The sequence below is a fragment of the Haliotis rubra genome, unplaced genomic scaffold, assembly GCF_003918875.1.
Source record: "Haliotis rubra isolate DU_JTF1 unplaced genomic scaffold, ASM391887v1 Scf91, whole genome shotgun sequence".
In the NCBI taxonomy this organism is placed as follows: domain Eukaryota; kingdom Metazoa; phylum Mollusca; class Gastropoda; order Lepetellida; family Haliotidae; genus Haliotis; species Haliotis rubra.
In genome coordinates this window covers 106,557-131,829 of record NW_025767646.1, presented here as the reverse complement: position 1 = coordinate 131,829, position 25,273 = coordinate 106,557, and the positions used below count along the sequence as shown (strand labels likewise).

General features: G+C 37.8%; 1 protein-coding gene across 2 annotated transcripts in view; it reads right to left on the bottom strand.

Annotated features, from left to right (window-relative positions):
• Positions 1–22,307, bottom strand: part of LOC124264141 (outer dynein arm-docking complex subunit 2-like) — a 61,862-nt gene extending 39,555 nt beyond the window's left edge. Inside the window, exons 1-18 of one of the 2 annotated variants that reach the window (XM_046698876.1) lie at positions 22,227–22,307; positions 21,169–21,442; positions 20,558–20,730; positions 18,649–18,901; positions 14,588–14,694; positions 13,736–13,881; positions 13,222–13,344; positions 11,237–11,460; positions 8,172–8,222; positions 7,257–7,413; positions 6,561–6,707; positions 5,961–6,170; positions 5,555–5,788; positions 4,856–4,966; positions 4,228–4,443; positions 3,508–3,689; positions 2,947–3,061; positions 2,089–2,277 (exon numbers count right to left, since the gene is read on the bottom strand). In XM_046698876.1, the coding sequence (XP_046554832.1) occupies positions 2,089–2,277; positions 2,947–3,061; positions 3,508–3,689; positions 4,228–4,443; positions 4,856–4,966; positions 5,555–5,788; positions 5,961–6,170; positions 6,561–6,707; positions 7,257–7,413; positions 8,172–8,222; positions 11,237–11,460; positions 13,222–13,344; positions 13,736–13,881; positions 14,588–14,694; positions 18,649–18,901; positions 20,558–20,730; positions 21,169–21,398 (2,868 nt within the window). In that variant the 5' untranslated portion in view covers positions 21,399–21,442; positions 22,227–22,307. Of the gene's footprint in view, positions 1–2,088; positions 2,278–2,946; positions 3,062–3,507; positions 3,690–4,227; positions 4,444–4,855; positions 4,967–5,554; positions 5,789–5,960; positions 6,171–6,560; positions 6,708–7,256; positions 7,414–8,171; positions 8,223–11,236; positions 11,461–13,221; positions 13,345–13,735; positions 13,882–14,587; positions 14,695–18,648; positions 18,902–20,557; positions 20,731–21,168; positions 21,443–22,164 lie in introns of both variants that reach the window. The other variant, XM_046698875.1, reaches the window with a different exon arrangement.
• Positions 22,308–25,273: the final 2,966 nt, after the last annotated feature.

Below are 25,273 nucleotides of genomic sequence, written 5' to 3'. Positions count from 1 at the left end.
ATGATCACAGAAGTATTCTTTTCAATTAAAAATATGATTACCAAATTGCAAGTTAAACCTGCTTATGGATGAAAGACTTTTCTTTCTCTGTCATTAAGTTTAATGAAAGATAATATCACAAAACATATGTTAGAGCTGCATTATAACTAATCATGAAACAATACCCCACAGGTCGGTGCTGTATAATCTCATATAATGCCATAAAACAGTCTTCCTGCTACTTAGCGTAATGTCAGAATTACTGATATGCTTACCAGGCAGATATATGGTGGAGAGAAATGTCAAAGTTTGTAGAAAAAGTGAAAAGGACTAATTCCCCAGAATGATAACAATGTATGGTATGAAACATATGTTAATCAGTGTTGATACACATTAACTCATGCCTCAATCACCATCGATCAGGAGCTTTCAAAGACACACAGAGACTGGAGTCTTCATAACGCATGTCGCCAGTGTGATCACGTACTAATTAATGTCAATCAAGGACTTAAATTGAGTGCAGTCTCTAAATGATCTATTAACACTTTACTAAGCAAATCAATAGTCTCAGCAATAGGGCTGTGCAACATAACCGGTTTACCGGTATATACCAGTTCAGACATGAAAATGATACGTATTGCGATATGCTGATCGAAAACCGGTATTTTGACATGCATTCGGAAAACTTCGTAACACTTGGAAATCTTCGGATATTTCCGTTTTTAAAATCATTCCTTTCCTTGTTTCATTTGTGCCAAACATTATTTTCATTTTTATTTTGTCATGATTAAAAGTTTTGATTAAAGCTTAATCAAGCATAGTGATTTTGTTGTGTTTTCGCTTTATAAAACAAGCATTAACTCCATTATAAGTAGTTTTTTTGTTAAATAAAACTTCTTGCAATATATTGTAATACATATTGCAATACATGCTTTCGCATCGCAGCTTATTGCAATATGAAAATTCCCTGCAATACCCTCCCCTACTCAGCAAGGACATTCCATTTGACATGAATATTGCTGACTATTTCCTGCAGGTACAGCTGGCAGTCTCCTGTGCACTCACCTATCCATATACTGGAATTCCCTGAAGGCTTTTTCAGCACAAATTCTTGAAATCCTCCCCCCACTCAAGAAAATATGAATCGGATTGTCGAGAATATTTTTTACATGTGGCTGCCTTTATGATTATGTAACCATGTGAATGTATTAATATTGTACCTGCTACTCAATTATATCACGTGATTAGATAACATAATGCTCACTCATATTGAATCTATAAAACAAATGAATATTGAGAAGGGAATGTTTTTAAGTAATAAATGCTAGGTTTTGTATTACATTTTCAATTAATGTCACATATTAGTTATGTAATACTTGAATGACACACACAAGAATCGGTCAAAACAATCTTCCAGTTGAGGTCCTCATGGGCTCAGATCCTTTAGATAAACTTAGATTTAGTGTTTATATATATGGCGGTAAGTCTGAGATCACAGACAACTTTGGCTACAAGGGCCTCATTTATGTAATACGTACTATGAGTTTAGTTTAATCTTTCATCTAATACTGTTGAATATGTTTCAATCTGTACTTTGACAACACTACAGCATTAAAATGACTGCATGTTAATTAATCCTCTATTGATGAACAGATTCAATGGGGGTACAATAACAGTCAAGTCACATCTGTTCTTGTCTGAAGATTTCCTATCAGATATCTTTCACACCTAGATGCTATTGTACCTAAATCAAATTTTGTTTGTTTGTTTGTTAATGTCACACTCAGCAATATTCCAGCCATATGACAATGATCTGTAAATGTTTTAGTCTGGGCCAGACAATCCAATTACTGAAATCATCAGTATCAATTCACACAATTGGGATACGATGACCTGTCAACCAAGTCAGCAAGCGTGACCACCCGATACTGCTAGTCGCCTCTTTTGACAAGCATGGGTTAATGAAGACCGATTCTAAACCGGATCTTCAGGGTGACAGCATTAAGTAATGGAGAAATTTGCAGTTATTTGTCTTAGGAGAATATTCCAATCTGAAATAGACAAATGAGTTAATATCAAGACACACAGCAAACATATTCTGGTACTTACAGTGTTGGTAAGTCTTGCCAGCATCGGTACGACACCATGGTCTGTGATAACGGCAAGGTTTTCTTCATCTTTGGCTATATTGGCTATTGCGGCACACACACTGGCAAGGACTTCTTTGTCCTCAGACTTGAGGAGGCTGACGATGAGCTCCAGACCTCCCACAAACGACCTCACCATTTCCCCAGCATCCTGAACAGTTCAAGACTTAGGTTAAACAGTACACCAGTGTTTCACTTGGTCTTTGAAGTTTTGGTTTCTTTGTGAAACTATTAGTGTATGCTCAAACAAAAATAATTGATTGTAACCTGTTTGATGCTAATAAAAAAACCTTTTAATAATTTAAAAAATAAATTGTATCTTGTACACTTTTAGCCTCAATATGAGTCATTGTTGTATGGAATGTGTGGACATTGACCACCCCAGGCATGTATTTGCTTGTTTGTTTAATGCAATGTTCCAGCTGTATGATGGTGGTCTGTTTATAATCGCATCTGGATTTGAACAATCCAGTGATTGACGTTGTGATCACTGCTCTATGCACTGGGATATGATGATATCTGGATTTTTGTTCAACGGCACACCTAGCAATATTCCAGCTTTATGATGGCAGTCTATAAATAATCGAGTCTGGACCAGACAATCCAGTGATCAACAACATGAGCGTTGATCTACACAATTGGGATTCGATGAGATGTGTCAATCAAATCAGTGAGGCAGACCACCCGATCCTGTTAGTCACCTCTCAGGACAAGCATGGGTTGCTGAAGACCAATTCTATCTCGGATCTTCATGGGTAGGTGATGTGATGAAGTCGGACACTACCCATGTAAGGTGTTGATGGTAGTTTGCAGGGCTTACCTTGGCATTTTCTATGCATGGACATATGGCCCAGGCAGCACTGGCCTGGACTTCTGTGTTTTGATTCTTCAGGAGTGACCATAGCAGCCTCACACCATCTAATTTGTCAATGATGCTGAAAAATTCAATGAAATAATTACAACATAATACAACTGAAAGTAGGATGCTCAATATTTACAACTAAAACAAATCCTCTTAGTAGCAAAGAATGGAACCTTTATGCAGTGTATAATGCCAGTAGCTGGAAGGCTGGTACAGACAAACACTTGACATATTGCCATGTACAGAATTTGCTGATGGCATGCCAGGAAGAGTTATCCCCCTTTATCACCAAACCTTTCACAGCGAAACAACCATAATTTTTACATTGATCAAGCAAAACAGAGCTTATTAGTGTGAACATTCAACATAGTTTGGACTGCACATTTGACCCACAAGGATTTGACACCAAATTCCCTTGTTCAAACATTTTCAAAATTGAACTTACTGAGAGAGTGAGGCACAGGAAAATCCCCAATAGCAGCAAAACACCACTGAAATGACTGCATGAACCAAACTTACACCATGTTATCAGGCTCCTCTGCACACTGGCCAACTGCTTTCGTGACGTTGACAAGTAATGCTTGGTTTGTTCCGGTCAGCAGGTTAACTAGGGGGGATATTCCACCGGACTTTCGGATCTGTAGTCGATTTGGTGGATCTTTGGCTAGCTCCCCGAGGGCACCGACTACATTCACTAATACCTGGACACAAACAATAAGACCAATAATATGTTGTACAGCACAAAGAGTGAGAGAGTGGGTGAGTGAGTGAGTGAGTGGAGTGAATTGGGTTTAAAACCACTTTCAGTATTTCAGTTACATCACAACATGCCAGATTGATGAAGGAGTGAGTGAGTGAGCCTCTTTTAGCAATATTCCAGCAATATCACAGCGGGGAACACCAGAAATGGGCTTCACACATTGTACCCATGTGGGGAATCGAACCCGGGTCTTCGGCGTGACGAAGCGAACGCTTTAACCACTAGGCTACGCCAACACCCCCTTAATGAAGAAGGACGTGATGTAGGTTTCACACTGCCGCTGAAACCAGCGAGAATGGGTTGGTGACTAGAATTCTGGGATTTAAATCTGTGTCATATGTTACACTTCTACTCAGTGAAATTGTAGCACCTTAGACACCTAACCCACCTGTGCTGTATGGCAGAACCAGTGAATGATCAACATATGGTATTATATACTTTCATTTTTATCGAAACAGGCTAATGTGAATTTGTCATACCTCTTCAGGCTGGTTATTAAGCAAGCCGACAAGAATCTCTATGGCTTTGAGTGTTTGGAATCTCTGGACGTTTTCATGACTGATGGCGCACTTCCAGATTGCACCGGTGGCTGCTGCTAGGAGCTCCTTGTTCTCACTCGTGTTCAGGAGACCAACCAAGGGGTCAAGGCCACCATACTGACGCACAAGGTCACGAGTTTCCTTTTCTTCAGCACACTGTAACAAGAATTCATATCGTTGGTTACAATTTTTAACTTTCATACATGTACGTGTTACACAAATATGCAATCTAATATTGAATCTATGTATGCTAACACGTCCGTGGTTGGGATGTGTGATAAAATCAGATCATGCGACTTCAAAGAGCACAACAAAAGACATGCATTAGTACAAAATTGAATCAAACACAAAGGGAAAAGCATGTATCCTGTATATACGTCCATGCAATCCTGAAACAGAATAGGTCCAAGTTCCTAGGTATTATGGCTAGAAAATTACCATCCCTACTTTGACATTGGTCTTGAAGAGGCATACTTGTGGCAGTGTCCAACCAAACCTTACCACATTTACTTCAAGAGGTGACAATACTGTTCACTCCTTACACTGATGACATTGGTCCAGTTCTCACCTTGAATATGGCTGAAGCACAGTGCATCTGCAGCTCCTGGTTGCTGCTCTTCAGGTTCTTCACAAGGTCCTCCACCATGCCTTCTGTTCGAATAGCAAGACGGTAGCTTGGCTGCAACAGAAGATTGTCGTTAAGTATAGCCCAGACAAAGGTCACACCTGACTCAAGAATTATATATACTTTTCGTGAATCCACAACACCATAATATGCATTACAGATTGACTCAAATTATGAGCTGGAGCATTTGAAGCAACATGATCCAAGGGAGATAACTCCTCCCCTCTACTTGATTCCCTTGAGTGAGCCCCACTGTCAGCTGTCCTCTTTCTCACAAAACTCACATGAGTTAGATAAATAAGACAATTATAGAGTCATGGTATTGTTATTAGCACCAAATTTGATTCCATGAATAGTGCACTTCCCTATTTAGGATTTCCCACTAAATTCTTTGAACACAATAACAACAGTTTCATGAATAAGGACCTATAGTTTTATTACACTGAGCAACACAGCCACTACCGTTAATTAAGATACTGTCTAAGCAATAATAAATATTAATTCAAGTACAATCGAGTTTACAAACATCAACAAATTTTTCGTTTCCTTCAGTATCATTATTACTGCAAATTTCAGACTTAAATAGGAAACATACAGGAACATCCAAGGAAGACAATGAAGTGATTGATAATCATGACTAACCTCCGATGCACACTCCTGGAGCGTCCCAACCACTGGAATGAGCATGTCCTCAGTGGGAGACTTGAGGAGCTTGGCTAGGAGAGGGATGGCTCCAGCCTTCCTCATGGCCTCCTTGTTCTTCTTGCTCTTGCTGCAGCTCCACAGGGCCAAGGCTCCACACCGGGCCACCTCAACATCCTTCTCCATCTCGGCGTTCATCGGGCTGGTGACCACTGCACAGTCCAACAGACTCACCTGGAAAAGGAGGGGAAGGGAGAGTCTCACGTTAAAAAATGTGTCACACTGTGATTGTCAGTGGGGGGAAGGAAGGGGGATGGATATTATTACTGCCAAATATGGACAATGGTGGAAATATGAGTAAACTACTGAAGACCAGGAAGATGGACTTGTCTAAGACAGTACTTACCAATCTTCTGATGCCGCCATGTTGCCTGACTGTTCTCCTGGCACGGCGGAACTTGGCCACATTTGCGATGGTCTCAGCGGCAAGGCAGCGGAGTTCCTTGTCTTGGTCACGCAGGATCTTCACCATTGTCTGTAGCCCTCCAAGATCAGCGATGGCACGGCGGATTTGGATGTTGCGGGATATTTCCTTGAGAATCTTCAGTGAACCAATCTACAAAAAACAATATGCAACCATGTGTCACAAAATGGATACGTTTCATATAAAACTTTATTAACCATATCAGCTCACATTTCTGAGCAGTTACGAACATTTGATTGCCCTTTGACCTTTTTAGTGGAGTAAGTCACTCATTTTTGGGGCCTCTTCTTATTTGGATGGGGGTGAACAAGAAAGGCTGATGGTCTAGATGAAACTGGTAAACTGACTTATAAAGTTCAAGCCCCTTGGACAAATACTGCTTCTATACTTGAATCAACAACAGGTACCTTTATCTGATATGACACAAGTCACAGAATCTATCATCAGAACCATTTAACCATCTTGATGGAGGAAATATAGGACAGATGGTCAAGGAGAATGGCTACTGTGTCTGTGACTGACCTTGCACTTGCTCTCCTCTGTATCAAGGAGGTTGATGAGGACCTCCAGCCCACCGACATCTCGGATGGCCAGCTGACATGTCTCTTGTGCCAAGTTGAAGTCCCGCAGGGAACACAATGCGATGATAGTGGCAGTCTGATTGCCTCCCTACAACACAATGTTATTTTCCAATTATGTCCCCATTTCTTACAAATAATTATGATAAAATCTTGTGTTTTTATATTTTTTAGTCAGCCCCAAACACACACATTTTCAAAAATCATTCATATTTTTTCTTGTAACTTCTTTGGGTGGTCTTGTCAACAAACAAAAACTAAAAACTATTTTGCTGTTAAATGCTGTACTCAGCTATATATATTCCAGCAATATGAGGAAGGTCTATAAATTGTTTAGACTGGACAGACAATGCAATTCGGATAAAAAGATATTCATGAAATCAATCAAGTCAGCCAGCCCTACAACCTGATCCTCTTAGTCGCCTCTTATGACAAACATGGGTTCCCGTAGGCCAGTTCAAACCCGGATCTTGATGTGCAGAAAATTTGAAAGTGAACATAAATTTGAAAAAGCATACAGCAGTGATTATCATGTACCTTGTGGTATTTGACCACCTTCTGGATGACAGTCCGAACTCTCATTTGAATGAGCTGAGACAATAAGCTTGAATAAACTAATACAGCAGTGATTATCATGTACCTTAAGGTATTTGACCAGCTTCTGGATCTGCCAGTACTCAGAAGGAAGGTCGGCATTAGCCTCTGTTCTGCGTTCTACAGCTTCCTCTTCTTCTTCACTTTCAGTAGAACTCTCGCTGAAGGAATCCTCACAGTCCACAGGAGTCTTAGACTTCAGCCTGTCAGGATAAAGTGTACACTGAATACTCCAAAAATATGTTCCACGACAGCTTTCAACAAAGATATAGATATTCTGTTCAAACATGTTCGGCAGAAGTCCATTCATTCAGCCAGAACTTTTGACATAAACAAGGAAAGTCCCAATCAATAAAGAGAAGGCATCAGATATATGTTGTATTTAACATATTGATGGTACAACAGTCACCCTGGAACCCCAAATGCAATCCATGGGATCCCCCAAATGTACTTCTGAGACTCCACAGGGTTTGTAATGACTAAGGAGGATCTATGAGTTTCAGTGTCAAATAAGGCTGTAACGATTCACTCGTATATTCGGTGAATCGAACCGTAGCCCTTCATGAATTCAATTCGTTATTCGTGGTCACCAGAACCGAATATTAACGAATATTTACGTTTTTCCTAGGGAGCATGTTTTACTTGAACCCTTGTGTACTTTTGGAAAGTGAGATATGCAGTAATGGAATATGCCCAAGTCATGTTAGTTTGCCAACGCCACACATGGTACTGTCAATTATAACTATTACATACCAAATTTGAGTGTCATGAGATCACTGGTTATTGCTGTGACAAATCAAAACTGTCAACATGGGCGTTCAATATTGTACATCAATCACTTAACTACAATATTGTATTCGTGAATAATTATTCGTATTCGTTACCCAATAATCATGATACATATCATATTCACCACATAGTGTATTTGTTGCAGCCCTAGTGTCAAACATTTATAACTTACTTGTGGGTTTGTTTCTTGCGTGATGGAGGTTTCTTCCTCTCTCTCTGCTCCCTGTAAATAAATGAATGGTAATGAAGCAAATGTTTTACCAATTCAGCATTTATTCACACTCAAAACTAGAATTCAAATTTAACAAATGATTTACACATGAGATTTAATGACATGAACAAGGGATGTAATGATATATACATAGGATGTAATGAGATATACAAGGGAAGTAGTGATATACTCAATGGATGTAATGATATAGACAAGGGATTTACTGACATGAACAAGGGATGTAATGATATATACATAGGATATAATGAGATATACAACAAGGGATGTAATGATATGAATAAGGGATAAAATGACATACACAAGGAATGTAATGGCACACACAAGGGAAGTAGTGATATACTAAATGGATGTAATGATATAGACAAGGGATTTACTGACATGAACAAGGGACATAATCATATACTCTGGGGATGTAATGATACATTCAAGGGATGTAATGATATGAATAAGGGATAAAATGACATACACAAGGAATGTAATGACATACACAAGGGATGTAATGATATACTCAAGGGTTCTAATGATATACACAGTGGATGTAATAACACACATATTGCGTAGATCGATGCACATGTTGTTGATCACTGGATTGTCTGGTCCAGACTCAATTATTTCCAGACCGCCGCCATATAGCAGGAATATATTTGAGTGTGGCGTTAAACCACAAACCAACCAACCAATCAGTCTCTGACTAAAATCACAAACTTGACTAAACCCAACTTAGTACGGTTACCTTTTGTTAATTCACATAAAAAAAACCCCTAAAATATACTGAAATTATACTCACATCCAAGTTCAGGCTAAACACTGTTTTAGGGGACAGACTGGCATGAGTCTGGTTTAATACATTCTAAAAAAACTTCTATGACAAAACTGTGAAATCAGCTAAAGGGAGACAACTCTTGCAAAGTTAGGACCCAAGTTTTCTGTGAGTAAAATTTACACAAGAGTAACATAAAATCCTACTAGTGCAATTTGTGCATTGGAGTCTCAAGGTCTACCTCTTACTCATCAGTTATCTAAGGAAACATGAGACTTTGCTTTCACTGTCCATGATACGTTTGAGTAGACAATCTTGGACATGTGATACTGTTGATGATGTTGAAAACATACAAATTTAAGACGTCATCAATCACTGGAACATCTATTCAGCCGTATTGTCCTCCCTTGGTTTGTTAAACCAATGGCCAGTGTTAGCAAAGAATCAGTTTTTACAAACAATGGAATATTAGAAAGAAGCTGTATTTCACAATCATAAAGCGCTGTTTTAAAAAGGCCTAATTTTTTTCCATTTCCAGGAAGAATTTAGACTCTTTGTTTGTAATTAAAAAAACATCATGCACATGAAGTTTGGAAAATCAGTGCAAATATATTGATTTTGTGTAATCTGATCTCACACTAAAAAAAAGACTTTTTTAGGTGCATATGTAACAGTTATGATTGAAATTTTACATGTCTGTTTACAAAATTTCAGTTATTTCACTGCATGTTAGTTTGGTGTGGGAGAAAAGCATGAAGGGATACAACTCTTTGACGCTTACACTTTGGTGAAACGCACATGTATGAGTATGGCGCTGAGAAACCTAGGAACAAAATCAGCACAAACTGGGATTTGAACCCATATTCACACATTTCTAGCCTGCCTAAAGGGCACCTCTATATAGTATCTTGCAGTGCTGAGTGATGGGGCATCCGTGAAAAAAGATGACAAGTTCCTCCTGATGTACACAAATCAGTCTTACAATTTGGATTTCTTGCTACAGTTGGCTTCTTACACAACAGAACTGTCCCACACATAATTAATTTGTTTGATGATTGCAAAACATCCTTCGAAAATTCATGAAGCGTAATTTCTTTCTGGTTTAAATAAACAATATAAGCATGACTTCCCTTTCTTCAAACCCATTTGACCATCTCGATTGTACAATTCCAGTACTTGTTTTATGTTTGTCTGGTGGACCAGCATGCTTATCACACCCTATTCCTCCCTGAGCATTGATCACAGCACACCCTAAAGACTAGTGTTGGGAATTGGTTAAAATATCATAATTGATGATTGGTTCATTACAACTGATCAATCATCGAAAATAATTGGTTAGCGTCATTTATGAAATTTTCCTGTTTGCACAAAAACATAAAGAAAAAAACTTGTAGTTCTTTGGTTGTTTTTTCCGCAAATTTCACATCTTTAAAGGATGACTAGTATGTTAGGAACATAAATTTCTTGGGGTCTTTAAGATAAATTCAATCATGACTTGGACCGAGCTTGTAGTGCTCATGAAATGTAACAGACAAAACCAACCTTGTGAAAAATATTGTTAATGCAAAAGGTGTTTCAGAATTGTTTGTATTCGATTATGAGAAAACATGATCGATTGCTTGGTCGTTTAGTCACTGCGATCAATCTTCGATTATTTCAGTTAATCGGACCACCACTACTAAACACTGTACAATGAAGGAAACTACCACAGATGTCACCCCTCATCAGTTGTCAGGGTTATCTCCCTTCTATGTTTATATACCATAGACACATTTATAAGAGGACCTTTGTTTCTCTCTGTAATTTTGATTGGATGGCTATATTTAGCATCAATCTATTTGTATTGGGCCCTAACCGATAATATGGCAGTGAAAATCTGGGGCATTTATATTTTGACAGAGGTGTAACGGAATTGAAAATCAAGTAAAAAAAAAAACTAGTCAAAATGTAAGTCAGTTAAACCATTCAGACACTGTGTCACTGAAACAAGTCAGACACTGAATCACTGAAACTACTCAGAAAAAAGAGTCAGTGACAGTAGTCAGAAACTGAGTTAGTAAAAGCAGTCAGAAACTAAGTAAGTTAGTAAAAGCAGTCAGAAACTAAGTCAAGAAACTGAGTTAGTAAAAGCAGTCAGAAACTAAGTCAATGAAACCATTAAGAAACTGAGTCAATGAAACTACTGCGTCAAACAGAATCAATGTTTCTACATTGACAACAGATAAAACTGCAACAATCCACTCACTCTTTGTACTCCTCAACACCCAGGGCTTTCCACTTAAGTGATGGTTCAAGCTTCTTCTTCTGCTGTCTACTCTGCTTGTTTTGCTTGTCCTTATCCTGATGGGAGGTCCGCTGTTGCCAGTTCTGTTCTGTCCGATGAGTAGCATCACCATCCTCCTCGTCACGCTTCTCTTGGGACATGTCATAGTGACGGTCATCTCGGGTGTCCACACGAAGAGCGAACTCCTAAAATAATAGCAGCAACATCAAATGAAATCAACAATAATAAAGTAAATCAGCAATATAATATTGAATAGGAAATATATAATTAAATTAGCAACATTAAAATTAAAAGTGACACTTGAATTATTTAGTCATATTACATCAAACTAGTAATTAAGAAATGACATTCCTATAAAAGAATATATGTAGACCCAAGGTTCTCTAGCCTGTTGTATCCCGTAAAGGGAATCAACCCAAGACTTTCATATGATGAGTGAAGACATTAATCACTAGTCTACCACACTGCCAAAACATAGTTTAACGTCCACTGAGCCAAACTGCCATAATAAATCAATTCTTTGATTTTCAATCCTGAACACCATTACTAAAACCCTGCCTCATATCATCTTATTGTTCCTAAATATCTGTATGTGATTACTTTTTTTTCCATTACATCCTGAATTTAACACAAAATACTCCCCCTCACTGAAAAATTACTGCTGTGTGAGAATCAAACCTGTCGACAATTAATGTAGTTGCCTGCATTAATTTGTTCTTTAAAAAACTTATTTAAAACATACAATGACAGACAATCTTTTATAAACTTGGATGAAAATGTAACAATTAATTCTTTGTGGCCTAATGGAAAATTGTTTTCTTGAAGTATGATAACTTTGAAATCTGAGACTTTGTTAGGCTGGAACACAATTTGATAAATTACTGGAAAACGTGATATGATGACGAGAATATCACAAAACAAAATTAGTAACAGTATTCTATATTTAACAAGACACATTAAATGCCATCCTGTTTTATACCCCCATAAAAGGTAGTAAAACAAATTCCTTAAAAGGTAATGAGGCAATTTAAGCTAAAAATTACATGTGACTAAGTTTGTGCAATTTGTAATAAGATTTCAAAGAGAAACTGTAAAATTAAAATTACTTGGACTTTAATGCAATAACTATTATCCTCCTTTTCAAATATGTACAAACAAAGTTGGAATTTCTGTAGGCAGTGAAAAACATTATGATTCGATATACTGTACCAAGATCGAAATTCCTCTTGAAAAGGAATTTCAATTCGAAAATTACAGTTTCACTTTGAGACCATATATTAACAAATGGCATTGTAACAGTCTCTAATTGTGAGAAAGATCTCAGCAGAGCTCCTAAAAAGGAAAACAACGTTCTGAGGCATTCTGAGTGGGTGTGAAACTGCTGGCTATGCAAAAGTTACAAGATACACACCAACACACTCCAACAAGACAGTAGCAATGTCGGGGCGTTGTGTCACACATGGTTCAGTTTGATCCCTACTTAATGCTACTCGCTTAACATTAGCAAAACAAAACACTATTTTCCTACCACTACTTGCATGGTTTACAAACATTTTTCTTTCACTCTCTGCATTACTCCAATATTGAAAAGACGGGGTTGCCATATGTTATTTTCAACAGCATGCACGAAAAAAATCACACAAAAATAAACAGAAATATATCTGCACTCTTTGTAGGTGTTTTAAACTCCGAACTGAACTCAATTATCAATTCAGCAGTGAAATTGGCTCAAACAAGCCTACAAAGCTTTCGAGACAGCATCATTCAACATTCTTTTGTAGTCGTCCTACTATAAGGCTGTATTGGCAGAGTATCCAACAATACGTCTTCCCTGTGAAATTGTAGATTTTCATCTACATGCCAGTAACGTGCAGCTATTGATGTGTTTATTTATCTGAAGCTGAAACAATAATTCAGCACCTGCTGCTAATGCGCTCTCGACCCACCTGCTTTTCAATCATTTCAGCGAAGCGACTACTTTTAGCTTTGAGAAGTGTGACAAGATCGCGGAAGATGTCCTGCTCTGGGCGTTCGTAGTCGATCTGACCAGGCTTATCCTTGTCTGGCCCCTGCAAGAGATTTGAGAGATTAACATCATAAATTCTCAGCATCAGCAGCTCCAAGGTTTTTTCTGTGCATAATTCATTAAGTTGAAAATGTTGAGAGTTGACATGGGGATGAGGATCTCTGAAATATGAGTCATGACAAGATATTGATCTTTTTACGTCTGTCACTAAAATATGGAAAAAATCCCCTGTATATCACATACCAAAACTGACTTAAACCAGGAACATTTCTGTAGAAGTTAATAATGCTGGAATTTGACATGAACTTCCCCTTGAAATATATATAACAGAAAATCATAGTATTGAACATGTCTTAAAATAAATATATCATTAAATTTTGGTTTAAATCTAAACATGGCTCCTAAGAAATGAAATGAAAAGTTTGGAAATTTACATTATTCAGGTAGTAGCCAATTGTGTTGGCAGTGATGTAGAGTGGCTTGTCAAGGTCATGACATTTGACCTCCAGGAAGCAGATGTCACCATGCAACTGACGCCATGGCTGTGCCCGGCAACCATTCTTAAAGACAAATGTGTCACCTGAAAAACATATAAAAAATACAGATAATAGGTCATCTATTGAACAACATCTTTACAGTTGAACCTCGTCAGTCAAGAAACCTGTTAATCCAATAACCAAGCCACAATTCTGCACTCATTCAGGAACATTGATAAATGATGATCCCTATTAGGATTGTTAATATAGGAAGATAGGCATTTTTGGATAAAAGCAGTGATCGAAATTAAGCATGAACATCAAAGCATCCTTAAGGTAAATCAAATAAATATGAAACCAATGCGAATTAAGACAGAAATGCTGATTAAATCTCATATGTTTTTTTTCGTAATAAATTGATATATTTTGCTTGTGACAAATAGGCATCATCTTAATATGTTGTTTGTAAAAACACATATTGCAATATGATGAGATTATAATTCTCAGCTGAACTTCAATTTTGGAAAGGAATTTGTTTTGAAGATATTAACTCTGTAAAGTAATTCTATGAAATCGATAAGTATCCAACATTTCTTGAGAGAAAACAACCTAGATCTGTCATGGTTACTATAGTTACTGAACAAACACATGTATCATATCAATAATTTATATGCATACAGTTCAAGAATTTACCACAGATTTGCTTATGATAAATCAATTCCCTGAACGCGTCCGATCATATACTAGCAACGTGACAATGTCATATTGACAAGCAGAATATCAATGTCAACGATAGTAAGGTTATCTCACCGTAGTAGCTGATGCTTTCTAGGACTGACTTCTCCTCATCTTCTCCGGACAGCTGTTGAAGGATGCTGACTTCACCGTCAACCATTGGTGGTGTCAAACGTGTCTCACTGGAAGAGATACACAGGTAAATGGTTAATTTTTAATATCAGACATTGGATTCTTTTCTGATTATTCCTTCACACGGAAATAAGTTTGAAGCCTCTTAGTGACAGTGGAATCATCATCATCATCATCCTGTTTCACTTTGCGCTTTCCTTTGACATAATCATGATTCAGCAGACATGATGGTTCATATATGAGATACATGTGTTGTTTAAGCTATTTTATTACCATCAAGGAGCAGTAGCCTAGTGGATAAAGCATTCACTCGTCACACCGAAGACCCAGGTTGGATTCCCCACATGGGTACAATGTGTGAAGCCCATTTCTGGTGTCTCCCGCTGTGATATTGCTGGAATATTGCTAAAAGTGGCGTAAAACTAACTAACTCACTCACTCATTACCACCACAGACTCACAGGAGCCTGTTTTGGGGATGTCAGATTACAGCAGGTCGCTATACTCACCTATACTGGTCTCAATAAGACACCAAAAACATTCAGTGGTAATATTCAGTGGCCATAATCTTGCATGATTTAAAAGTGTATCACAACAAATTGGATGGAGTGATATGACCCCATGAAAATTCAACAGTTACAGGCCCGACTGGATTTTTACTGGCCACAGGCTAGCTGGCCAGTGGTTATTTTGCACACTGATATATGTTATATATTTCCTCAGAATGACAAAGTGTCATGTTTTAACAGCTTGCTCAAAATTAAATAAGTTTTATTTTGTTACAATTGATAATTTGAACACTACATTTGACAGTGAAATCTTTCTTCTCACAAAAAGTCATTCAAAAAAAAGGTTAAGAATACAATGTTTGTCCTTAATGCTTGAAATACTTTTTAAATTTACAAAAACAAAGGATACAGGACTTAAATTCTTGACAAAATATTTGACAAGTCAGTGCAGAGTTCATTAGCTTCAACGATATGATGCACTTGTTAAAAAACAAACAAACAGCGAAAAGATCAAAGTTTTTTTGTAAAACCGCACCCCTGTCATTGATTACGTCAAAAACGTGCAACTGAGATTGAGCGAATTTGGTTAGATATGTCGGCAAATAATTGGAGTGTTTCACACGACATCCGCACATTACTTGCTGCATGTGTGTGTGGGCATTCCGAGAAAACAAGCCTCGCCAGACAATAGCACGTCGTTATCAATCGGAGAATCGTGAAGCGATTTCACCTGTGCCTAATTCTCCGTAGGGATGTACCCTGCCACCATGCTAATACACCTCAGCATTTGGGCTGCTTCGCCTGCCTGGTAGAAATTACGATTAGATCGAAAATTCTTCACTGCACTTGTGAAAATACACTACTAGAAGTTGGTACACGCTGCAGTTTGATTCTCCCCATTGGTGCAGTATTACCGATATCACATCCTTCGTCTTTTATTGTAAAGCCTTAATTCGGATCAGATGTGTACGCACGCATACACTACTCCCCACCTGCCTCATTATAACACACAAGTTGGGAGACAAATTAATCCCAGGGAAAGGGAACTAAATTTACACAATTCAAACTCTGGATTTGTTTAGATGCCAGATTTAAAATTTTTATATTCCCGCATAAGGATGATGTCTAAATTCTCTGACAATCAGAACAAAGCGTAATAGATGGTCATATTTAGGTTTGGCATTAGTTGAGGCACATGTTGAGAAAGCTGCGGCTTGTAGGAGGTATTCTCCCCGGGCATGTTGATAGTAAGATGATACTCTTTGATTGTTTTGAGAGAGATAATCTAGATTAGTGCGGCTATAATTTGATTCAGAGTCGATGATGGCAGGTCAGAGCAGGTTCAGAAAATTGTGAATTCCAAGAGTTCCATTTCATGTGCGATTTTCCGATTACGTCATAAAGACAGTTCTGCTGGAAAGGCGGTGTGGCCTTTGGGCTTGCTGTTGGAAGCAGGGGTAGGAGTTGGATTTCAAACATATCATTTAAATCATGAGACAATGTACAAAAAATGGGGAAATAAGAAATACTTAGAGTCGTGTATTTTTTAAGAGTCTGATATACTTCAGTGTTGTTGGGTCAAGGTTTTAGGCATCAAAATTCATTATTTTTCAAAAAGTGAGAATAATATATATAATTAGTTTTGATTCAAAATGTGTCAGGAAGCTATCATATTTAATAATAATTGTTACCTAACTAATAGCTGAAAACTGAAAATTTATTAATTTAAAAAGATTTTTGGATTTTACATCGATTCCTATTCAAAACTAAAAACATTCTTCCAAATATCTTTTGGGATACAACTGAGGCAAATATCTGTCTGTGCATTATTGATTGTCTAAATACAAAGGATAATGTGAAATTTCTTTCAAGAAACTATATTCAACACAAACAAAGCAATGCTAAGTATAATCTAAAAACTAGTTAAATATTTAAATAGTTAATGTACCAACATGAGCACGTTCAGATTCAAATATCCACAACACCTAAAATACTTTGCTTTGATAAAAAGGTAGACCACTTGCAGGCTATCAAATAGGCCTACTGGCTGTAGGAAATCACTGTTTACAAAAGTTACAATTAATTCAGCACAACCCTCAGGAACCTTTCTAGGATTCATATGGGAACATCATTATGTTTTTAAATTTCCTAAATTCAGAGGACCCGCAAAGGTCCGGGTTAGAATATTGGCCTTCAGTAACCCATGCTTGTCGTAAGAGGCGACCAACGGGATCGGGTGGTCAGGCTCGCTGACTTGGTTGACACATGTCTTTGTATCCCAATTGCGCAGATCGATGCTCATACTGTTGATCACTGAATTGTCTGGTCCAGACCTGATTATTTACAGACCACGGACATATACCTGGAATATTGCTGAGTGAGGCGTAAAACCCAACTCACTCACGAAATTCAGAGACATCAGTGTAACTGAGCATCAAATCCTGTTCACCTTTATTGGTTTTATTATTTTATTTATGAAATTCAGGTCACCTCTATAAAACCATAATTAGTGATTGTATTAGTAACAATATTGATATGTATTGAGAAATGACAAAATCCAATTTGGCAATTTTTACTGACGTTACTGCTGAATTGGGGCCTAATATCAGCCTCTGAATAGGGTGCCATTGTATAAAGCAGGTGGTACAGCTGAGCTTAAAGATGATGATGTTGATGATCATGAGTATGTTTTAACGTTGCTTTTAAGCAATATTTCAGCAATATTGCAAAGAGGGCTTCACACATTGTGCCCATGTGGGTAATTGAACCCGGGTTTTCAGTGTTACGAGCTGGTGCTTTTAACCACTAGACTATCCCACCATCCCAAGCTGAGCATAAAAGTATGTCAAGTTGATTGTTTATTCACTTGACACATTTTAATCTGATAACAGACTAACATCTTGTCTCTGAAATGAACTTATTTACAGAAAATATAGTTCCTAAATTATATTCATAAAAAATAACAACCTAGATTTGCCACATGTTCTAGACTTGCATGGGCTGTATTGAGTATATAGTTTCAGGGTCTGTATGACAGAGTACACTGATAATGGAATTCTTTGTCGCATATTTTGATTTTGACATATACAATAAAGGGAATAAGGGCTCAATACTTCTCATATTGCATTGAATTCAATGTTAAAATACCTAAAAACGTAAGAAAAATATATATTTCAAAGTAATCAATTTCTGATGCCTTTACCTGTTTTGCCTGCCACCAGAACATGGTGTGAAATCGTTTGTAACACAAATCGTTTGATCAGCATTCTAGAAGTTGGTGAGCCAATACTAAAGCATATGACTTTATGGATAACAACATTTTGCTTATTGCCTAGAGCAACTTTATGTAACTTAACATTGTTACGTTCTGTTGTTGATTTCATTTTGAAATTGGTACTTTGTGAAATATAGATCCACTCGTAAATTATCCTGTGTAACACTACCAGAAGGACAACAGTATTTTCCCCAAATATAACACTTTGCCTGCATTGCTTACCTTGAGATCTTCTGAATGCTCTGATTAAGAAGTTGTTCGTCAAGTCTCAAGAGTTTCAATCTCAGTCTCAGAACAATCTTCTTCTCCTCCACCTCGGACATCTTCGAGGTGTCTCCCTCTGCCTCGGTACCTGCTCGTGCAGCCTGTTCGATCTCCTTGGTGATCTCCTCCATGTAACGGAAGATGGAGTTGTCATCCCCCTCCACTGTAGCGAACCTCTCCCCCAGCATGTTGACAACGGGGTCGCGGTTAGCTGAACAAAACACAAAAATAATCATCTATTGGTCTCAACCATTTTTGGGAGTTAGTGTGAACAGATCTTCCATTGGGTGTCACTGTTAATCATTACATCACCTCGTACATTTCTTTTGGACAAACCCTTGTAGACAGGTAGGTAACTGCTTGTAGCTTTAACCTCTTACTATAACTGTAAAATAGGCCAAAAATGAGGCCATTGTAGACACTGAAGAGAGTGAGTTTGGTTTTACGCCGCTTTTAGCAACATTCCTGCAAAATTCCAGCAATATCATGACAGGGGGACACCACAAATGGGCTTCACACAATGTACCCATGTGGGTATTCGAACCCAGCTCTTTGGCGTGACGAGTGAATGCTTTAACCCCTAGGCTACCCACTGTCCCAGACATTGAAGTATTAACTTTGACTGCTATAGTTTCAAACTTTGCTTTTCAAAACTTGGTTGTTTCACATGGAGGGGTGGGGAGGGCTTTGCACATGTAGAGAATCAAACCTGGGCCTTCAGTGGGTGATGGAACCATTAGGTTCCTCAAATACCCTAAAACCATGAATTAACATCAAACAAAGTGTTTGAAGAAAAGAGCTACTGGGGTCCTTGACATTTGCTCCTCTGGTATTTGAAACAGCGGACCCATAGTGAGTGAGTGAGTGAGTTTAGTTTTACGCCGCTTTTATCAATATTCCAGCTATATCACGGTGGGGTACACCAGAAATGGGCTTCACACATTGTACCCATGTGGGGAATCGAACCCAGATCTTCAGCGTGACGAGCGAACGCTTTAACCACTAGGCCACCCCCACTGCCCCCATAAACCTTTAACGCTAGTTTTGTGACAGAGGCTGCTTGATTTTCATGCTTAAATTTAATTTCAAACACAACATCTACATTTTAACTTGTAATAATGTCATATTACTGGTACATGTGGGACAGAATGATAAGTTATGTTATTGATTTCATTCTGAAATTGGTACCTTGAAAAAAATAGATGTACTCTTAAATCATTTGATGCCATGAACCAACAAAAGAAACCCCAAGTCATCATAGTTGATCATACTCTAACACAAACTTCTAAAACGGTTGTAGTGCTAAGCTTGATTTGTGTAAGTGGGCAAAAGTGGATTCGTTACAAAGACATCAACCTTTGAGGACTCATAACAAATTACTTTCTCATGCAAAATATTTATCTGAAAGTACTAAGGCTGTAACGATTCATTCGCATATTCGGTGAATTGAACCGTAGCCCTTCATGAATTCAATTCGTTATTCGTGGTATCCAGAACCGAATAAAGCGAATATTTACGATTTGTTAAGGGAGCATGTTTTACTTGAACCCTTGTGTCCTTTTGGAAAGTGACATATGCAAGAATTGAATATGTACTAGCCTTGCAGTAGCGCAAGTCATGTTAGTTTGCCAAGGCCGCACATGGTACTGTCATCTATAACTATTACATACCAAATTTGAGTGTCATGAGATCACTGGTTATTGCTGTGACAAATCAAAACTGTCAACATAGGTGTTCCACATTGTACATCAATCACTTAACTACAATATTGTATTCATGAATAATTATTCATATTCGTTACCCAATATTCATGACACGCATCATATTAGTTGCAGCCCCTAGAAAGTTCTGAATAAATGTAGCTTACCCTCTAAACAGCCTCTGAGTTCCACCATCTTCTTGTCACCAGCTGACCTGAGAATGTTCTCTGTCTGTTCCAAAGACATCACGCTGACCTCATACTTATCTTTGGCTAGCTTCTTCAGCTGAAACAGGGCTTGGCCATCCTTCCCCTTTGCATCTGACTCCAAGTCTTCACCTCTGTGAAAGAAGATGCATAATGGTAGGGATGCAATTCAACATACATGATGTTAAATGATGATTTTTGTGTTTTGAAGGCCAAAAGTCAAGGGTACTTTTTCAAAATTTAAATCAAATTCAAGCATTCAAGCCCTGTTTGAATCATGTTGATCACAAAAGTGTAAAGGACTGGACCACACTTTCTCTTCAAAAATTTCATTATGAATATAGAAAGAATGGGGATTGCTATCATGGTCTAGTGGATAGACTGTCTACCCAGGTTGTTTGATCTCTGTTTGTGTCCTACCAAATGTGAATGCACTTCCCTATAACATATAAGTGGAGTAATCTTGAATATGATGTTCACTTTTCACATCACTACAAAAGAAACAGATGATGAATAAGAAAAGGATCATATAAGAGGGGTAAATAATAGCTGCATTAATAACTGATGCCTACTTTTCAACATATGCTCCTGACGAGAATTGTGATGGCAGTAGAGATGTTTTCCATGTGAAAGGCTTCTTGAATACGAGTTTGGCTTCCTCTGGACTTTTACCACTAAATCCTTCAACAAACTGGAGGATTGTGTGCAGCAGCTCTTCATTCGTTGGAGTGAACTCAAGCTTTCCGCCGGAACCATCTCGGGCAGATGTCCACTGTGCTGCTCTCTGTAGAGCCTGACCCATGGTCAATCAGTTGATAGACGACTGGCTCACGTGGTCAAGCGTATCTGAATCAGAATTGAAAGTGTCATCATCATATCCTAATATCAAAGTGATAAGTGAGCATCCAAATTTTGGATTTCTGGCAACTGTATGTAAACCTTAGGTTGCTAAATGTACATTATTATTGTCAAATGCTCCTTTCTTACCTGCAAAGATCATTATATACAAAGATGTGGCCTAATTAGAACACATACCATTCCAGACATTTGGTTAAAGCAATGTAATGAATGAGTCAACATGCTGGGTGCACAATGCCTTTGCTGATACGTTCGTTTTACTTAATTTTCACGTATATTTCATGATTAGAGACGCAATTAATTACGGTCAACAGTATATGCAATTACCAACTAACAATGGATTACGTGAAAATCTGTTAGGTCGTTTATGGGAAGTTCCCACTTATATTGTTTGTTGGGCTTTGCAAAGTATGCAAAGCTATACATAGTAGTATTAATAGAGTTAATCCACTCACAAAGTTACCCTCTAACCTTCGCAAGCATTGCTGTTAATAGTTAAATAACAAAATACTACATGAGTACATATACATAGGATACATTGGACTAACGACAGTTAGAATATCTTATGTTGTTGAAAATGGGTGAAACTTCGCACTCGCAGTGCGACCTGGGCCAACTATGAGCGTAACTTTCTCCAATTATATTTCAGAATAGTGAAGCTTTACATAAAACAACTGGGAAAAGAAAAGTATTAATAATATCTCAACTACCTTCTCCTCCTGCGAAATACCTGCAAAGTGACAACAACAGAGTAAAAGAGAAAAATATACACCTGAATATTCCCGCTGATTGCTTATAACTGTGTCCTGCAGCAACGGTTGCTAGGCTAGGTGCTCCTGCGCGACAGGAAGTTTCAAAGGGAAATAATTATAGCAGAGACGTTATAGCGCACCACTAGAAAATATATTTCGCGAATCATTGCGTCTCTAATAATCTTTCCTTAATTTACAAATTTACATTTAAATTTCACACAGGGTTGAACATAAGCTTCATGCTTGTGTAATTCTAAACTAGCTTTTAAAATACGTTTTAGCAAAACCACAGTTGCCGTCAGTATCAATTTTCACTATAAAACTAAGATAATAAAACTAAGATTTACAAAACATTCTTTTCGTTATGCCCTCTTTAATATTTTCGTCCTAAAATAATTCATCATACTGTTGTGTCATGAATGGTATTGAATCTTTACTATATTTCAAAACTTTCTCACCAGAATCAACGTTTCACATTCACAGAGTATATGGATTAGATTTTCATTAAAAAAAATTTTCTAAATTAAATAGTGCGGAATTATTTTTATGGATTAGATATGTATCCGCATATAGTTTCTATATACATAAACACATTTCTTCACTATTTAATTTGCTTATTTTGTAATGACAGTTTGATCAGTACGTTTACCCAGGAAGTAGTTATATATCAAGAAACGAATTTGTGTTTCTAAGATATAATTGTGTTGATTTGTTTGAGAATGGTTATAAAACGTTTACCAGTCGCATCACTCTTTGATATTCGCCTCTGAAACTTCTTATCTATCACATCACGTGTAACGAAATAAACATTCACCAATACGATTAAAATGATATTTACACAAGATCGTTCTCACAAATCTAGAGTTGCTCTAGCAGTCTTTTTTCCAGTTCAGACAGTGGAACGTATGAATGAAGGAGTTATTTGTTGACGATAACCCTTACGATGGATGTGTTTATTGTCAAAACGGACAGAAGAGTGCGCGGGCAGTATATCTTGGCTAGGACACCAGGGTCCAAAATTGCTGCCCGACCCCCACCCGGTTTTCCAGGGGGGAGAAACTTTATTTTCAGGCATAAACATTTGCAGGAAGAAAATGAAGCTATATTGTGTCCAAATGCGAAAACAAATCGACTTGGGGAAAGCGTCATCCAGAGGACTGGAATCATGTTAAGAATGAGAAAAAGCACTAATACAATAAACAAAAGCCAAGCGTTGATTCTAGAGACCTCATACGATACCACCCCATGTGGGGGGTTCAACATGGGTGGGGAAGATTGTTGTTTCGAAATGAGGCTCTACACGAATGGGCCAATCATCGAGACTAATCGGCTGGTTTCAAACATCTGTCTATACTTCGCCGACTAATCGAGTCATTCTATTGGCATAATAGACTTGATTTTTAACTGGGAAAAAACGTCTGTGGCTTTGTTTCTTGGTTTAAATGAGGCAGTGTTTAGGTGGGGCAATTATTGTCTGTTATTGAATTTCGGCACAGGTGGAAATGAGTTGTTCAAGGTGGATCATTGAAAGAAGTTGAAGAAACGTGATTTCACTGGGGCTCTGGACGAGTGGCATTAATTGTTGAGTTTAAACTAAGGTTTGAAATAAGTGTTAGGGTTGAAATGAGTTACTGTCAAATAATTGTTTGTTTTAAACAGCTAAAAAACAGGAACAGGTGGCACAAGTCTCTTATTTCGAATGAAAGTTGATTTTAAAAAATGTCAAATACAATTAGCATAGATGCCAAACGTTAGATTAAAAGTGGCCCATCTAACTCAAGTTTAATTATATATATTGTTGGGGTAATCAATGTTTAGGATTAACATAAATCTAACAGTAAAGCTCATTCCATTAATAGCCCTGGGCCTAGATTTTCGAAGCTCTCTTAGTGCTAAGATAGTCGTAAGTTAATGTTAATGCATGGTACATACGACTATCGTAACGCTAAGAGAGCTTCGAAAATCTAGGCCCAGGCACATATTTCTCAAGTCATACAGAACAACGGCGATACAGTCAAATCACTTCTCTTTGGGAAATATAGTTCTATGTTATTTCCTTTCCTTGAATAACTGACTTGTTCGTGCATTCTTGAACTACATGTTAATGCAGGTAGGAATATAAGCTGTTATTCTTTACACCTTAAAGTTAATAACAAAACTTTATCCGAGAAGAATAGTTTTTGTGTGCTGCTCTGTCTTGAACATAACATGCATGTTGATTCATGTTTCATTAGATTGTAACACACACTGATAATTTTATATCACGAAATAAAATGATATTTTATAACTGCACGGCGTTTATTTCATATGAACATAGAGAGGGTCCTCTAGAATTTTACAGATTTTTAATCAAATCTTTAAATGCTTTCGGAATTCATTGCCCAGCTATAGAAACGAAGCTGGTTATAAGCCAGTCACAAAGTGGGGCAGATTTTGATCCTTGGGTTAGGCAAAGCTGTCATACAATCACCATATTAAAGCTAAACCCTCTCTTTGAAACACGAGCGAAATAATCTCCGCGAGTCGAGATCAATTGGGTATTTGATGTGAATCGTGGCACAGTGCAAATTACGGATAACTAACAAAGTTGCCTGTAGCCAAGTTTGACAACTTCAGAAGCAACAGCCACGAAATATCGTGTTTGATGTGATCATTATCCAATGCGATATTAAATCAATACAAACGTGTGAAATAATTTTTTTTAAGTTCGGGGCTAAAAATGTCTCTCTCTCACTCACTCTCTCTCTCTCTCTCTCTCTCTCTCTCTCTCTCTCTCTCTCTCTCTCTCTCTCTCTCTCTCTCTCTCTCTCACACTCTCTTCTCTCTCTCACTCTCACTCGCTTTCTTCTCTCTCTCTCACTCTCTTCTCTCTCTCCCTCTCTCCCCTGGGGTTCATTCATCACGCAGAAGACCCGGGTTCTATTCACCACATGGATACAATGTGTGTCCCCCGACGTGGTATTCCTATTTTACTGCGAAAAGCGGCGTAAAACCCGACTCTCTCTCATCGCTTCATTTCTCCCGCTTACGAAATACCTTTTGAATACCTCTCAGTTTGAAAACCGTT